Genomic DNA, 18168 nt, shown 5'->3' on the forward strand with positions numbered 1-18168 from the left:
TGTGTATTTGTGCCACCAGACAATGAAAAATGCAAGTCACATAATTAACAGACCCCCTGAAAAGCCAGAAACTCCGTCTATCTGTGATAGATGGTAGAGCACAGGCATCCCGCTTTCTACCATTCTTCTTTACAGAACCATTAGCAACCTATCTTTTAGAAATGTTATTCAAATTAGAATGGCTCCCGAAAGTGAAGACTATTTGGGGAGGAATACAAAGTGGGTTGGCTGAAAATACCCAGTGAATAAACACTGAGTTCTATTGTTAGCATACGCATCATTCTCTGCCATTTGGATATGGATTTCAGAAATTTGTGACAACCAATGAAAAAGTTTAAATATCCATGGCACATGTGTTTACTCTGGAAATAAGCCACCATGATTCATAAACAGAGACGATAGATCCTTAAACATTGTTCTCAAAAAGCCTGAAGTTAAACTAAGCAAAATGGAAAAATTCATGTACATGCAACAGCTGTTAAAAGTAATTATAATATTGGATCTTGATACGAGAGCAAAAGAAATACAACTTTTTACAGATGCAAGATTCTCTATGATAAACATTTGTTGTGGTTGGGACCAGGAAACAGAGATAGACCAATTTTTTTCTGCATAATTTTTGAGTCATAAATTATGAATGATGCTGTAACAGATAAAGCAGAGAGGAAATTAATTTAGGAGATGAGATCTATTGTGCAATTCAGAGGCTGGTTTTAATTTGGGGAGGGGGAAATTATATTTTGATGTTCGGCTTTACCAAACATCTTTCTTTCCCTGAAATAACCTGCAATTTCTCATTATTTCCCTGAGGAGTCAAGGAAAAATGTTCATACCAAAGTTCAAAGGGTAAATTAGCAACAATGTCCCAGCCATATGGAAAAGTGTTGTCCTGTAGAACTTCCTATGGTGATGAAAATGTCCTATTTACGCACCTTCCAAAATGGTAGTCACTGTCCATATGTGGCTTTTCAACACTTCAAATGTGGCTAGTATGTCACAGGAACTTAATTTTAATTTAATTTTCAATTTCCATGGCACCACATGGTTAGTGGTTACTGTGCTGGGCAGTGCAGTCTAGAGGATACCTCTGTCTTTTCCCTTTCTCTCAGCCAATTAAGCCAGACAGCTGGGGATTATTTTTCGTACGTTGCCCCTGTGAAGCCTAACCCTTTGCTAGCTTAGCCTCAGAAGTGCTCTAAGCAAGGCTCATGGGAGCTTGTCTGAGCAAATATACACATTAATAGGATTTGAAAAAACTCAGAAAACAGCAAAGATCAGCCTTCCAGACCCCTTTGCCAATTCATTTGTCTCCCTACAAATCAGATATAGTCTCTGGTGCTTTTTCAGGGATGGCTTCAAAATGATTCAAATGGCTTGACTTTCCATGACTTTTCATGTTATGAAGGAAAGTAAAGAAGGAGCTCAGGGAGAGCATTTAGATAAAGGCAACCTGAAAACACTGAGGCAGGATATAGGAGGAATCGTGTGTGAGCAGGAACTCTGCACAGAGAGAGGTATGAAAGAAAAACAAATCCCAGAAGAATTTTTGACTACAGAGGGAATGAAATGAAGAAATGTGCTGTGGCATTGCATAAAACTCTTCTTTGCTTATCATGGAACGCAAGATTACTAACATTAGTCCCCAAAGTAATCAATTATTTCCTGACTCTATCCCAAAGTTTACTACAGGACACCTTCTGTCCCTTTTACCTGTTTATTATTTGTTGATGTATTTCATTATCTAAACATAGCTTTAAAAAGTCAGAAATTTAAGAGACATTCAATTTTAAAGACATTCCTTGAAAAGGAAAAGAATCAGGGTTCTGATACACTATGCCTTGCCTATGGAGATCCTGGAAACTTTCAAACTAAAGTAACTTCTTGTCAATAGCATTTCAGTAGCAAAGATTGTTTCCACATAAGCACATACCTGAAGGAGCAGATCAGAAGTTGGTCTGATTCGCTGTTGGAACAGGATGCTTAACGTTCGATTCTGTTGTTCTAAATCAAACACTCTTGTTTTCAACTTTACACATTCCTCCCTTAGATCCTACAACAAACACAGTGAGAGAAAAAAAAATCCATAACTGAAAGACACCCTTGCATATTATAACCATATTTTATCTGATATTTCAGACACATTAGTACAAAAACAGTATTTTTATCCTTCAAAGCCCCCAGGAATAAATCACACACGATGCTTTCTTCCACAGCCCATTGTCTGATAGAATTATTATGTGCAGGGAAGACCAATTTGAAAAAAAAAAGTACCTTGAAATCAGAAGTGCATTAATCTAGTATGCTATTTTTGAAGATGGTAAATGCTAGCGATATGAAGTCAATTTAAGTTTCCACCTATATATTTTGCCTTTTCACTGTCTTCATAAAAGCAATCATAAAGCACAAACCACAAGGACAATAATGTTTTTGCAGTGAATAGAGATGTGATGAACTAAAGAAACTATCACTTTTGATAGAGCCTTTTGCTGTCATTTGTGGAAACAAGTTGGAATTTTCAATGCTGGGGCTAATAGAGCCAGTGATGCATTTAGTGAGAGAGAGGCAACTCTGAAGTGAAGGCTTTAAAAGGCCACTTGAAACTGCTCATGCTCTGAACTAGTGCATTTCCATGTGTTTGGAGGGGTTCATCTTGGTGCTGGGGAAGAAGTTGAGTAACCGTACCTGGGCATCCTTCTGGAGCAGCACTTTCGAAGAGTTCAAAGACCACAGAGACCTTGTCCCCAGCTTTCATGAGGGAGGCTAAGGCACAGGGGCTTTAGGATTCTCTGGAATATACCAAGGAGCTGTCCTGCAAACCAATTTGTGATAACGATACGTGCAGTGCTTAAATGTCTACACCCTCTTTGATGGGGGTTGAGAAAGACCAAGTAGAATAATGTCCCAATTCAGAGTTCTTTGAAAGCTGACCCTTTCCTACATGTCAAACTTGATATTTCTCTATTTCCTAATTTCTTTTTTTTTAAAGGCATCTGCTCTTGCCATATGAAGAACAACTGTCTGCTGTTTCGTTCTCAAACGCTCTCATGCACTCCTGCTACCCCCTGCCCCCACTTGCCATCATGTTCCCTTCTCATCTACCTCGTTGTTCATTGTGACTGATGTCCATTTCAAAATCTGTATCCTCTCTGACACTTCTTTAAAAAGTTTATTTTGAGAGAGAGTAAGTGTACACATAGGGGAGGGGGAGGGACAGAGAGACAGAGGGAGAATTCCAAGCAGACTCCACACTGTCAGCACGGAGTCCGATGTGGGGCTCGAGCCCACAAACCATGAGACCGTGACCTGAGCCAAAGCTGGATGCTCACAACTGAGCCACCCTGGCTCCCTTCCTCTCTGATACATTTATCTGGCATCCCCCAAAGACCATTACTTTTTCTGAACTCCAGTAAGCCTTCAGTACCTCTTACCGGACATTTAGTATACACTGCTTTGTACTGATTTCATCTTTCATGCTCTAGACTTATCTTGTCAATTAGATGGCACATCCCTCAAAGGCAGGCATAAGAAGACAGACCAATAAACAACACCACAAGTAGTTTGTCCTTTCACTCTTTTATTCCATAACCTGGCAAAGCACCACATACAGTATGACCTTAATAAACTGTGTGATTATTTTGGTAACCGGGATGATGATGATGCCAAATTCTATTCTCTAGTGTTAGTGTGACTGAGGCTTTAAGTTTCTCAGCACTTCTAGTTTGTGCTTCTATATATTCTGATGTGGGACAGCTACAGCCTTGCTAAAGCTCTGCAAGGAAGAGAGAGAGCACCAGGCAACAGCTCTGATCCCCAGGCCCTAAACAAGAGTCACACAGGTGAGTGTGCCTGTCCATTAACCTTGTGTCAACCTAAGTGTGAAGCCAGACAGTTCTAGCTTCTGAAGCTTTACCAGAGCCTCATTATATCCAGTTGTATTTCTTCTATTTACAGAGGGCAGGGAAATAGGCCAAGGTGTGGCTCACGGCACAACTTACACTCTCCTCATATTTTTAGTTAAATGGGTAGAGTTTATGCATAGGATGGTTACAACTGATTATAACCTACAAATGCAGAGCATAGAAAAAGAAATGTCATGTTCTTTTAGGCAACCAGGTCCAAGATATAGGAAGGCAGCAGCCATTCAAGGCAGGGGCAGAAGTGTGCGCGCGAAGGGTGCTTGGGTGGCTTAGTCGGTTAAGCACCTGACTTTGGCTCAGGTCATGATCTCATGGTTCATGAATTTGAGCCCTGCGTGAGGCTCTGTGCTGACAGCTCAGAGCCTGGAGCCTGCTTCGGATTCTGTGTCTTGCTCTCTGTCTGTCTCTCCCCCACTCACACTATGTCTGTCTGTCTGTCTGTCTCTCTCAAAAATAAATAAACATTAAAAAAAGTGTGTGTGCACATGAGCAATATGCATTTGGCAGAGGCCACTTTGGGGGCCTAGGCACCGCTCAGATTAAAGGCTAAACTTGTTTCCTTTATTTAGAATTCAACCTCTCTCTGTGTCTCACTTATTCTACTTTTTTCTCTTAACATGCCTAAAACTCCTCTGCACCCAAACACTAATTGTTTTCAGTACTGGTAATTAAGTAATTAATAAAATTTGACTGTGAGGTAAATAAATATTAATAGTACCTATTGTGTTGGAAAACATAATCATTCTCATCTGCAGGTGAAGAAATGCAAGTAGAAACACACAGGTGAGGGTTTGCAAGAAAGGAGACCTGTAAGGAATAGCACTGATGATTTTTTTGCAGCAAAACTGAGATACCTTGAAACAGTTCTTCAGATGGGTAGAAAGAAAAGAACGGAAAAGAAAAGAAAAAGAAAGAATACACACACACACACACACACATACACACACACACACACACACCAAGCTATTCTATAGAGATTTTTGGTACAGGTGCCCAAATTTCAATGGCCATTACTGTTACTTAAGATGGTAAAAGTTCATTTATCAGGGACACGAATTATTGACCTGGAAAACTGTTCATTGGTCTTGGCTCATCTAGATCAGCGCATGGCAGAGGGGGAAATAGAAGGCTTTAGGAATGTGACCGTGGTCTTACGATCGTTGACAAACAGAATTGAACTGGTCTGAGAATCTGTTGACATAAAAGCTCATAATCGCCTATATTGTTCTAAATTCTTGTTCTCTTTACTTAAGTCATGGATGGTAAGTGATGTCAGATAGTTATTATCTTAAGAAAATGTATTAAAAACCATGGATGTGTGCCCATGTGCACACACATAAGCACAACCAGACTGGGCAGATGGAAAGAGCACAAGAGAAAAACAGTAATTTCTCTTACCACTACTAGGCTGAGGCCTAGGCTGACATAAAGGGACATATGACACATATAGGCTGGCTACAAGAACCATTATTTTGACCCTGACAGTTATAGAGGTGAGACCTAGACTATCCTTCTGGTAAAGCGTTAGAAACAAATGAATTCTCCTCTGCTTAGATGCTATCACTGGTTCACAGTGGGGGCTGGGCCACCTGTTCTCTTTCACATCCTTCTTTTTCTTTTTTCCTAGCATGTTCCAGGCCTCAAGACGAGTACCCCACTGAAAATATAGGGTTGTGTCTTCTGAAATGAGAAAGAGACCTTATATAAAATTTTATTTGGGGGAAAATGATGCCAACAGTTTGACTACATTTAATCTCACATAAGAAAGTACATGGGTCTTTGGGTCAAGAAAATAGCCAGACCTGTTTTCCTTGCAATCTACATGTCACTAACAATTGAAAATAGTAAGACAGTAAAGCTGAATACAAGGGCAAAATATACTGAGCAATACTGGTCTAAAGGACCCTGTGTGTCTTCATGATCTCAAACCATAACTTCCCTGGAGTATCCATACACTATAATCCTGGTAAGTTTCATCTGCATTTGGGACTAAAGAAGATTCTGGATCTACTTCTATATAGTACCTATGAGTATAGCTGCTTTAATGCATTTAGAGCTAAACCATTATCCATTGAAGTCAATTTAATAACATGTTGACTGCTTAGGAGTAGGACATATACTGACATCACTAGAGTATTGTTGAAAACTATATCTGATTTTATCATGCAAAAATGATACTATAGTGGTAAAACTGCTTAAGATGGAATGCATATCATGGGAATACACATCAGATTGGGAGTTAGGGGTCTGGACTCTGGTCCTCGTTACCCGTACGACCTTGGAGATGTAATTTATTCTGATTTTGTCTCAGTTCCTTTACCTATAAACTGAGCGACTGCACAAAACAGGGCTTTCAAGAGAATGAAAGTCTCAGCTGCTTCGTGAGATGGCTTTTCAAGTGTCATCTAATTCCTTCCCTGAAGCTTAATGGCCACCATACCTACCTGCTTCTCCTTGTAACAGTCCTTCTCAGTGGCTGTCACTGATATATCCCTATCTTTTCCTAAGATGCCAAGACTTCTGTAAAAAGAAAAGCCCTTTCTCAGACTAACCAAGGGCTTCAACATCAAATATCTAAAAGGCACGGCAGGTAACAGAGATATGTGCCTGCATCAGGCCAGCCCTAATGAACAGGGAGTCGTTAGTCCTGTGGCAAACTGAATACTGCAAGCCTTCATCCCAAAGGCATTTGGATTAGAACATCACTAATCTGGGTGATGGCTGAATAGTTTATGTAATCATAGTAAATTAAGCCCATTACCAAAGCTAGTTGACAATCTCAGTATTAAATGCTTGTTAATAAGGTCCCTGGCAAGTGTGAGATTCTAGGGTCCAAAATAAGATGGATTCTGAGAAAGCCCAACTCCAGATTTCCAGAGTCAGTTTTGACTCCAATATATGCTTTGGAGATCTCACATGGTTTCCTTGCTAGCCAGAACTGGAATGTTCCCAGAAGTTTTAAGAAATCCATTGGCTCCCTCACCTTTTTGTTCTATTTCCTGCGATCTCAACTAATAATTGAATTTCAATCCATCTGTTGATTTCCACAGCCTCATCCCTGGCTGCTGAGCTACAGTGGGGAAAAACAGTAAGTGATCCAATGGAATCTTGGGGGCTGAACACCGCAAAAGGAAGGGGATGGATTTGGAGTGTAATAACCTTAGGCTGAACATATGGGCTTTGCCACTTCCTGCAATCAGAGCTACGGGAGCACTATTTCCTTAGTCCTATCTTAACGGGGTTGCGGTGAGAACAAAATGACTTAGTGCATTTAAAGTGCTTGGGGTGCCTGGGTGGCTCAGTCAGTTGAGCGGCCGACTTCAGCTCAGGTCATGATCTCACGGTCCGTGAGTTCGAGCCCCATGTCGGGCTCTGTGCTGACCGCTCAGAGCCTGGAGCCTGTTTCAGATTCTGTATCTCCCTCTCTCTGACCCTCCCCCGTTCATGCTTTGTCTCTCTCTGCCTCAAAAATAAATAAACGCTAAAAAAAAATTAAAAAAAAAAGTGCTAGACGTGAGGTATGAGTCCTTGTAAGTGCACAGTAAACATGAACATATCCTCTCCGGGGGACTGGATCCTACACACACCAGAGCCAGCCAGGTAGACACAGGTGGCCTGACTGCCCCTCCACAAGGGACAAGGGATATATGTAGAAGTATGGAGTTCTTTCAGACACAAGCTACAGAACTCTGTTTTGCATCTACCCAGTGGCTGCACTGCTGGGTTCTACCACACAGAACCTTATGCCGTGTAGGGAAAGAAAACAAAAAAAAAAAACACCATGTAAATAGTTGCTTATTCTAAAGAACATGCAGACAAAGCTAAAGTTGATATGCTGGAAAATGGCTACAAGAAAAAAGATTTTCTTTGAAGTTTGGTGATAGTGGCAAAAACATAACAAAACAAAACAGAAAAACCTATGGCAGTAAAGAACCTAGGACAGTTACATTTGCAGTGAGTGTAATTGACTTAATGAAGATAAAATATATTTCAGACAAGAATTTGAGGTAAGCCTGAATTATTGATTCACTTGCACTTGTAGCCTTGGACCTATGATTTGGAGTCATAAATGGAAGTGAGCTGGGTTTAATATTGTCACTTTAGCTTTATTGATCTAAAGGATGGACAATCTGCTGTGTTAAGGGAATCCACAGGTTTCTGAGATAAATTGAATTACTTGACTAGAACAGTATATGTACATTTAACAGAAAGTGATAAGTTCGTGGAAATAAAATTTTTTATCAGTATTGGGAAAAAGAAGTACATTCTGTTATTTCAAGATGCTTATCTTGGCCAATTCATGAGATGCCAGAAAAATGCTTCTTTGGTTGTTCGTGGTAGATTTTCTTTGTGTCATAACAAAACAATAAACTCTAAAACTGCATGCTTATGACTGTAATTTCACCTCAAAACAATTTTTTTTGTGTGACTTGGATAAATCACTCAAGATTTCTGCTTTCACTCTGTGCCAGCTACAACCTCTTTAGAATCAGTTTTTTCATCTGCATTTGGAGTACATTTTATTTCCTATATCATGCTCTTAATTAAAAAGAAATCTGAGTCCTTTTGTAGCAATTTTACAGCCCCTATAAAAACCAGGAAGCACACGTTTCTGCAGAACATGATTCTTTTGGAATCCTGGAAACTCCTGGCATCTCTTTTTGCCTCAGAGTGTCCCCGAGGTATGCTATCTCACACGGCACCATGTCTTCTATGTCTTATTGCTTAACAGTACCAAGGTAGATTTATCTGTTTACTAGTTATTACTTGGATTTGTGTAGCTATTTTTTTGTGGCTGACCTGAAGGTCCCATTTTCCTTTATATTGTATCTGATGGCTTCCTTTTCTCTTTCCTGAGGCACCGCTAAAAAAGATGGGCACGAGAAGGTTTCAACAGTTACACGTAGAACTCTCAACAATGCTTCCTTCATTCCTAGGTTTGTAATTAAATGAGCAAAGAGTTTCCACCAGGAGGAAAGCAAATGAGAAATTAAAGCCTTTGAAAAAGAAAAAAAAATCAAGTATCTTGTGACAGAAATTGTGAGATGCACAAAAAATCTGTTTTTCCCATTTTTCCACAATACAATGCCAGTCAATTTTCAGCTGGGCACATACCCAGGATAAAGGCTTCATTGTCAGCTTCCTTAGGTGTGGCTGTGTGACTAAGGTCTGTTCAAGGAGATGTAAATAGGGAGGTAAGAAAGCTTTTGGAAGTCTCTCTTAAAAGGCAGCTAGTGTGTGCCCTTTACCTTCATTTGTTTCAGCTTTTCCTTCTTCCTGATGGCTGGAATGGGGATGTGTTGGCTGGAGCTAAGCAGCCATTTTGGACCGTGAGGTGACCTTGGGAATGAAGGTCATATTCCACAGAATAACAAGATAGAAACCAGAGACCTCATGGAATTTATGGAGCAGAGTCACTGTATCAACCCTATACTGCCTACCTATAGATTTAGATATGAAAAAGAAATAATAGCTTAGGTTATTTAAGTTACCACTATTTTGGATCTCTGTTACTCACACTGGAACCTAATTCAACCTAATAGGTGTATTTAAATCTCTTTATTTATGTGATATTAATGCAAAATCTGAACCAGTTAAAATCATTTGAAACAGAAAGCCATGATATTTTAACAAAAGTAGTTGAGAAGAAAATCTAGCAAAAAATATTATCACAAGGCCTCCATAGTGTAAATTAAAAACGATATTTATTTACATATCTCCATGAGAAGTGGTCAAGCCCTAATAAAATTATGTTTAATGAAAAAAAATTAAAATGTCACAAATTATTTTGCTATCATTAACCATGTATTCCAGAATATGCCACATGATCTAAGATTTTCTTTTACAGAGGAAGTCCCCATCTCACAGAGAGGTAATTCAGAATACACAGAGAGGTAATTTCAGATTTAGTAATCTGAAAGAACTAGAATTTAGCTTCTGAAAAACATTATAGAAAGAGATGGAAAAGTTTCAATAAAATGGACCAAAGCAGCCAAATTTGAGCAATTATCTCCCTCTGCCCATTCTGGCCCAAAGACATGATTGATCTTCATACTATCTGAAGCCAGAATAGGGACATGGCATAGGAGAAGACATACAAATCTCATGCTCAAAAATCATCACTTGTTTTTATCCTTCAACTTTATTGAGGAATAATTGACAAAAATAACTGTATATATTTAAAGTGTAAAATGTGATGATGTGCTACACCTTACAGAGTGGGATGATTACCAAGATCAAAACAACTAACACATCCACACCTCGCAGTAGCTTCTTTGTTTGGTGGTGAGAATGCTTAAATCTACTGTCAGCATCTTTCAAGTATGTAACACTGCCATTTTTTTTTCCATTTACCATGAACCAATCCCTATAGGAACTCCCCTATGTGCTTTCTTTCAAAGAATGGCCACTGCAGTTCTGGGAGGGGGGAAATGTTATCCCCACTCTACAGAAGAGGAACTAAGACCCAGAAAAATTAAATAATTCCCCTAACCTCTAAGACCTCTTCCCTGAATTTTAGGCTTCTGTTAATGCTGTCCATGAAGGCTATTCATTTTATAGGAATTGGAAGAATCCGCTGATATATTTAATGTCTGTATTTACCAAATAAATGGGTGCATGGTAATCTTTCATCTTCTATTACTTTACCAAGAGTTTGAATTTTAGGATTCTATTGGTCACTGATGTTACTTTGTATGCCCATCTAAAACACACACAATTTTAACCTAAGTGAATAAATAGAAAAGTATTGCATCTATCAATCACAATTTCCTAGTTTGACAATATGAGTTCCAACCTATTCACATAAGTACCTTGAAAATAATAAGTCAGAAAGTGACCTACCTTTTGAGTGAGCAGAGCTTGCACAACTTGGTTGGCTACCTTTAAAAAATAAAGAAAGAGTTGCCATTTATAATAATGAGACTTTAGATGCATAGACTCTAATTTACCAATGTGTTTCCCACAGCTTATTCTACCTAATTAGCTCCTTATTTGCCTCTCTCCTCCCCATGTAGAGAACCTGATTATTTTCATAATAGGCCTATCCTTCTAGGTAATATTTTGCTTTTTTCCAAAGGTGACCTTGTTGCTAATTAAGATGGTTAGGTTGGAAAGATCATTCATACCTTGACTTCCACATTTCCAAATTTGGAAAAATAATATCCTTTCATATGTAAAGTACTGCAAGAAGGCTAAAAAATGATACAGTGTAAAACACAATCCTAATTATCTGTACACAATTTCTACACTTTGCTGATTTACAATGTCCTTTGCCTCTCCTTCCTATACTTCTGCTGTGTGACTATTTCACTATTTAAAATGACTTGGAATAGAGATAGGTTTGAATGGTGAAGGATGAGAGCAAATCATCGTTCTACCTATGTTCTTCTTACATCCCCCATATCTTAATTTGTGCCATCCTTTTGTCACTGCTACCAGTAGCAGAGTCTGATAGTTGGTGACTCTTGTATCTATTTCCCCCTTTCTACTAAGTAATAAACTCTGATTTTTTGGCTGAGTACATTCAAATACATACCCTACCCTTCCTTGTAGCTAAGTGTCACTTTGTGACAAGCTTCCGACTGATGAGTTATAACTAGACTTTTCTTGGGCTTATAGAAAGTATCTAAGAAGAAGAGGGCTCACCCTTCTTCCTTTTCCTGTCTAGGATATAAAACTGATAGCTGGAACCTCAGCAGCCACCTTGACAGTGAAATTCACTGAGCCTGGCCCTGATGATATAGGGAGTTAGTTGCACTATCTCTATACTTCTATGAGAGAGAAAACATAAATGTCTACTTTTTTTTTTTTTTTTTTTTTTAGTTTCCTCCAATATGCAAACATATGGAGTTCTAACTCATATATTAACATAACCCTAGTTTTTTTTTCAGGTATCAGTCAAGTTAGGGCAGTAGGAGAAGCTCTCCTCAGTAGAAGCCCCTCTCAACCCAAGAAGGTGAATCTTGATTAATTTAAACCAAACACAGCAATTCCATTTAGTGAATGGTTTAGGAGTGGGTATGTGCACCATTCCAGCCAAGGGCCTCATATAAAACTAGCAACATGTCTCTGGTATTTTGAAGATCTGGCATTTTCTCTAGATAACCATTCATCATTTCTCTGTGCATTTGTGCTAACATTTCTTTTTCACCTGCAGGTTTCAAAAACACTATATAGAGGGGCGCCTGGGTGGCTCAGTTGGTTGAGCGTCCGACTTCAGCTCAGGTCACGATCTCGCGATCCATGAGTTCGAGCCCCGCGTCAGGCTCTGGGCTGATGGCTCAGAGCCTGGAGCCTGTTTCCGATTCTGTGTCTCCCTCTCTCTCTGCCCCTCCCCCGTTCATGCTCTGTCTCTCTCTGTCTCAAAAATAAATATTAAAAAAATTAAAACAAAAACAAAAACAAAAACAAAAACAAAAACACTATATAGGAAGCCACTCACTAAACTTGACCATAACCTTGAAGCTATATACCCATATAGCTACTATTGATAAAATTAAGGTGGGCAGGTGAATTACACAGTGTTTTTCAGGTAGTACATAAACTGTATACACTTAATGTGATCACTGAAACTTATAGCCTTGAAGAGCAATATTTAAATGTCTTAGACATCAGGAGAATGTCTAATGTCTCATTCCTTTCTTCCTTCATTTATTTAGTATAAATATGTAGAGTATTTGCAAAGCTAGATGACTGGAATGTGTTCCTTGGTTCAAAGAGAATATAACTAGTAGGAAGTTGCAAGAACACAATTATAACACAGTGTGATAGGCATGTAATCATCTTGGTAATTCTCACATTCAACCAAAGCCTGACGGACACGCTTTCATCTTTTTCTCTTGATAACCTATTTCTTTTTGGTGATACTCAACTATGTGTGCTTGTTCTCCTGTCTAGTATAGTGGAACAGATTAGGGTAAGAATGTTTTCATGGCGCTTAATTGTTTCTTGACTCAATATTGACAAAGTAGTGCATCCTTAACGACAGTTGGCTACCAATAAGTCTCACAGAAAATTAAAATACAGGCTGTCATCAACTGTGGTTCGGAGGCATTCACAGCACAAGCAGTAAATGATTAAAATCAGATTACCTATAATTGATTAGTTGGACTGTAGGCAGAAGAGGTTTTTTTTTCCTATCAGAATCCTTGCCAAATTTACATTGCTGATATTAAGCAAATTAGAGAGACCTTTCATTAAAACTAACTATAGTTTTGAAATAAAAGTATTATTGATTTATTTTTTTGAAGTCCATCCCAAGTTAAAGAAACATATGTAAGGAATCTCACAGACAAAATTAAACCGTATTTTCCTTAACTGGTAATTTTTTCTTTTTCCTTTATCATTTAATTTATACATGATCATAACAGTGATAAATGTTATTCAGTCCTACAAATTGACCAGTAGTGTCATCTTGAAAATCTTTCAGTTTTTAAACATTCATTCCAATTCGTAAGTCACTGAGAATTTAAAGTCAAACTGGAGGTCATCCATTTTATTCTTGGCAAATTAAAAAAAAATACAACAGAAGAATTCAACTATTCACGCAGCTTGAATCAGGAACAAGGCACCCAAATTAATTCATACCATAAATAATTTAATGCTTTTGGATCTCAAACTTTGGATTTGATTTACAGTCTCATAAAACTGCCTAATATCAATATTTTCTTTCCTTTCTCCAAACTGGTCCCTCACTTAAACCGGGCTGTGGAACAGTGGTCACATAAAATAGCTCTCTCCATGATTTAACGGGAGACATAAATGAATATCCTAACTGTAACAGCCCGCAGGAGGGAATACGTTCTATCTTTGCAATCCGAGTATGTTGCCCTATAGGCTCCATCTCTGACACAGCTCCTTCTGGCAGGTACTTTGGACAATTGCTCTACCTAATAATTGAACAAAGATACACGAATGCATTATTTCTTTACCTACTGACATGGGGTTATATTACCCAGAAGGACTCGCAGGTCCTCTGCAGAAGAGCAGGCCGGTTTGTACAAATGCTTTCCCGGGTACTGTCTATAAAGACAGTTTCCTGGGTTTCATTACTACTTTTAACAGCCAGCTTCCCCGAAGCATCAATAGAACAGCTGTTTGGAGCTTGCGCCTGCAACCTCTAATAGGTTCACAAGATGACCCCTGGAATGGGCCCCTGCCCTCATCATAGAATTACACCCTTAGCACTTGGGTTGCAAATAATCACACACCCACAGGCCCAGCTAATGAGAACAAATAACTTCCAGTGTCACCTGACAGCTTTTCTCTCCAAAGAAAGGAAAAATAGCAGCTGGGCTGGGCCAAGGGGACTTGAGACACACTGAGCAAAGCTGACAGTCCTTAAGCCTCTGGCTTGTTTTACAACCTGCCTTAGGCTCTCTGTGGAGACCTCCCTGCTCTGCCTCAGTGGAGCAGGACTATAGGGGAGCCCGAGATGCCAAGGAGAGAGCCCAGGAACCTCTCTTTTCCCCTGGGTAAGAATTCTCTCAGACAAGCCAGCCCCTCTGATACCGGGCTCATCTTCCACCCACACAGGTCTTTGTTCTTCTTCTTCTCCAGCAGGCTTCCAGGTGGCATCTCCCACCCCCAGTCCCCTGTTGCCGCTGCACTCCCCAGGAAGCAGGTGGGCAGAGGGAGGAGTCAGGGCTGCAGTATTGTCTGCTCTTACTTTCAAAATCATCCCTGAGGCTGGATGTGAAGTCACACTGGTGTGGAATAAACCACACTTATTCCAAGAGGGAGCCAATCCTCACCACATCCAGAGGACAGCCAGGGCTGGGTCAAGGGTGGTAGAGTGAGAAACTCAAAATGCACCAAGCTCTGACAGGGCTCCTCCTGCCTCACAGTCCTGCTTTCATCCTTGCAGGTGCTATTTTATCATGCAGAGCAAGTGTCCTATCAGCACGCCCCTTTAAAAACCTTGTTAAGAAAGGACAAGTTTTGGAAATTGTGCTTTGGAGAAATTTTCAATGCTTCTGAGTTTGATTTATCATACTGAGACAGCTGGGGGTGAGCGAGTGGAGTATTGGGCAGAATCACGAGAAGGACTTGGGTTCAAATGCTGCCTGTGTTGATTATACACTGATATGTATGGGGGTGGGGGGGCAGCTTAACTCTATACATCTATGGAGGAGGGGGAACTGACTACCTCTCAAGTGGTGAAAAGTGCATGAGATGATAACTATAACCGGAAAAACCACCGTGGACAGTACCTGATAAAAAGCAGTCACCCAATGAAAGTTAGATCTGAATCTGAACATATGAACTTCAAAGACTAAAATGCATTTTCGGGTAAGTAGTTAAGAATGGTTTGAGAATAAAAGATGTTATTTACATAGGAATGAAGTGTTTGCATGTGTGCGTTTATAATATGCATGTATAAATATGAATCACTAAGTACCTATATTATTTATTTGCTCTGTAAAATACTGGGAGTGGGAGAAAATCATCTAAATGTGTATGTGGGATTGCAGGGAAAATTAACTGGGAAATTAATTTGGGGCTGGTAATCTCCATTCATTAATTTAGTCATTCAACAAATACACATCAAGTGCATAGTATCGGCTACAGATTATGCTGGATCTTGGAGAAATAATGGTGAATAGAACACGGGTGCTGCTTCATGGTGGTTAGAGTCTGGAGCAGACACAAGAGGTCCCTTATCTGTTGATTTCCTGGTCCATTCTTGCAATGGGCATTTGAAGCATGTGAAAGCCACAAGCAGGATCATCCCCCATCTCCATCGATAAGACACTGCTTTTCAAGATTCCTTAGGACCCAAGTGAGGGACACGCACTGAGAATGTCTGATGATTCCACAAGTCCTGGCTTACAGCATGGGAATCAGAGAGGAAGGTCAGAACTGCCCTTAACAACGTACTATTGCCTTTATTTAGACTTGGTTTAAAAGAAATTCTGGGGCTTCTTTTTTTCTTTTACTGAACTACCTCCAAAGTCTAGTTTTTCCTGCCATTGTGCTCTGAAATAGAGAGCACAGAAAAGTCAAAGACCTCAAATGTGGATCCTCACTGACTATAAGGAACTCACCCTATTCTGATGGTTTGAAGGGGAAGGCAGGTTCTCTAACTTCTGTGTGCAAAGGCTCTGCCTAGGAAATCTGTTAGGTGGCCAATTTCCTCACACTCCATTCTGCTTGGATTTTCAGCTATTTAACTGTGTGAGGTATGAGGATCTGCACGTATTTTTATTTTTTTCTGCGTCATTTTTATTTATTTTTCAAATTTTTATTTAAATTCCAGTTAGTTTTCATATAGTGTAATATTAGTTTCAGGTGTAGAATTTAGTGATTCATCACTTATATGTAACACCCAGTGCTCATTACAAGTGCACTCCTTAATCCGTATTACCCATTTAGCCCATCTCCCCTACCTCTACAACCTCTCCTTGAGTAACCCTCAGTTTGTTCTCTATATTAAGCATCTCCTTTCTGGTTTGTCTCTCTTTTTTCCCTCCTATGTTCATGTATTTTGTTTATAAAATTACACATATTACTGAAATCATATGATATTTGTCTTTCTCTGACTGACTTATTTGGCTTGGCATAATACACTCTAGTTCCATCCACGTGGTTGCAAATGGCAAGATTTCATTTTTTTTGATGGCTGACTAATATTCCATTGCATACATAGACCACATCTTCTTTATCCATTCATCGTCAGTGGACATTTGGGCTCTTTTCATACTTTGGCTATTGTAGATAATGCTGCTATAAACATCCAGATGCATGTATCCCTTTGAATCCGTATTTTTGTATCCTCTGGGTAAATACCTTGTAGTGCAATTGCTGGGTCATGGCGTAGTTCTATTTTTAACTTTTTGGGGGATCTCCATACTGTTTTACAGACTAGCTGCACCAGTTTGCATTCCCACCAACAGTGTAAGAGGGTTCCCCTTTCTCCACATCCTCACCAACACCTGTTGTTTCCTGTGTTAATTTTAGCCATTTGGACAGGTGTGAGGTGATATCTCATTGTAGATTTGATTTGCATTTCCCTGATGATGAACGATGTTGAGCATCTTTTAATGTGTCGGTTAGCCATCTGGATGTCTTCTGCAGAAAAATGTCTATTCATGTCTTCTGCCTATTTTTTAAATTGAATTATTTGGGGAGGGGGTGTTGATTTTGGATACTGATCCTTTATCAGATATGTCATTTGCAAATATCTTCTCCCATTCTGTCGGTTGCCTTTTAATTTTGTTGATTGTTTCCTTTGCTGTGCAGAGCTTTTTATCTTGATGAGGTCCCAATAGTTCATTTTGCTTCTTTCCTTTGCCACAGAAGATGTATCGAGTGAGAAGTTGCTGTGGCTGATGTCAAAGAGGTTGCTGCCTGTGTTCTCCCCTAGGATTTTGGCCTCACATTTAGGTCTTTTATGCATACTGAATTAATTTTTGTATATGGTGTAAGTGGTCTGGTTTCATTCTTCTGCATATTGCTGTCCAGTTCTCCCAGCACCACTTGTTGAAGAGACTGTTTTTTCCCTTAGGATATTCTTTCCTATTTTGTCAAAGATCAGTTGACCATATAGTTGTGGGGCCATTTCTGGGTTTTCTCTTCTCTTCCACTGATCTATGTGTCTGTTTGTGTGCCAGTACCATGCCATCTTGGTGACTACGCCTTTGGAATATAGCTTGAAGTCCATAATTATGATGCCTCCACCTTTGTTTTTCTTTTTTCAAGATTGCTTTGGCTATTCGAGGTCTTTTGTGCTTTGAACATCTGCATGTTTAGCAATTGCTGCACATCTTTCTGCAGAATGGGCCCAGAAACACACTTTGACAGGATTTACTTTTTGCTTGCTCAGATACTGTTGAGGAACTAGAAATAACCCAAAATTTCCACATGGGTCTGTTGCTCTTCTATCATCATATCCAAGTTTGGAAGAGCTTCTATCTTCTTACTGGCACTTTCTGAAAATGTTCTCTAAAGCATAGCATTCAGAGGGCCTAAGTGCAACGGTTCTTAATCTTGGCTGAATATTGCAACTCCCTGGAGTCTTCAAAATTTCTAACACCCAGGCCCCACTTTAGACTAGAATTGGATCAAAATCTCCAAGGTGAAGCCCAGTTGGCAGTATTCTTAAACCTCCCCAGGTAACTCTGAAGTGCAGCTAAGGGTGAGAATCACTTGGACTTCACCTGCTCCAGCTCCTTTGGCTAAAGACGCCCTTTCAGTTCTGTCCCCTTCACTGCTGACTCACCCACTGTCTCTCCTGCTCTTTGGTGACTGT

The 18168-nt window shown here is 39.6% G+C and overlaps 1 protein-coding gene across 1 annotated transcript in view; it reads right to left on the reverse strand.

The window, feature by feature from the left end:
- NCKAP5 (NCK associated protein 5) overlaps positions 1 to 18168 on the reverse strand; it is a 676395-nt gene that overhangs the window by 143063 nt on the left and 515164 nt on the right. Inside the window, exons 8-9 of the mRNA XM_042993887.1 lie at positions 10761 to 10799; positions 1931 to 2050 (exon numbers count right to left, since the gene is read on the reverse strand). Of these exons, the coding sequence (XP_042849821.1) occupies positions 1931 to 2050; positions 10761 to 10799 (159 nt within the window). The remainder of the gene's footprint in view (positions 1 to 1930; positions 2051 to 10760; positions 10800 to 18168) is intronic.

This window comes from Panthera tigris, chromosome C1 (genome assembly GCF_018350195.1).
Source record: "Panthera tigris isolate Pti1 chromosome C1, P.tigris_Pti1_mat1.1, whole genome shotgun sequence".
Taxonomy (NCBI): domain Eukaryota; kingdom Metazoa; phylum Chordata; class Mammalia; order Carnivora; family Felidae; genus Panthera; species Panthera tigris.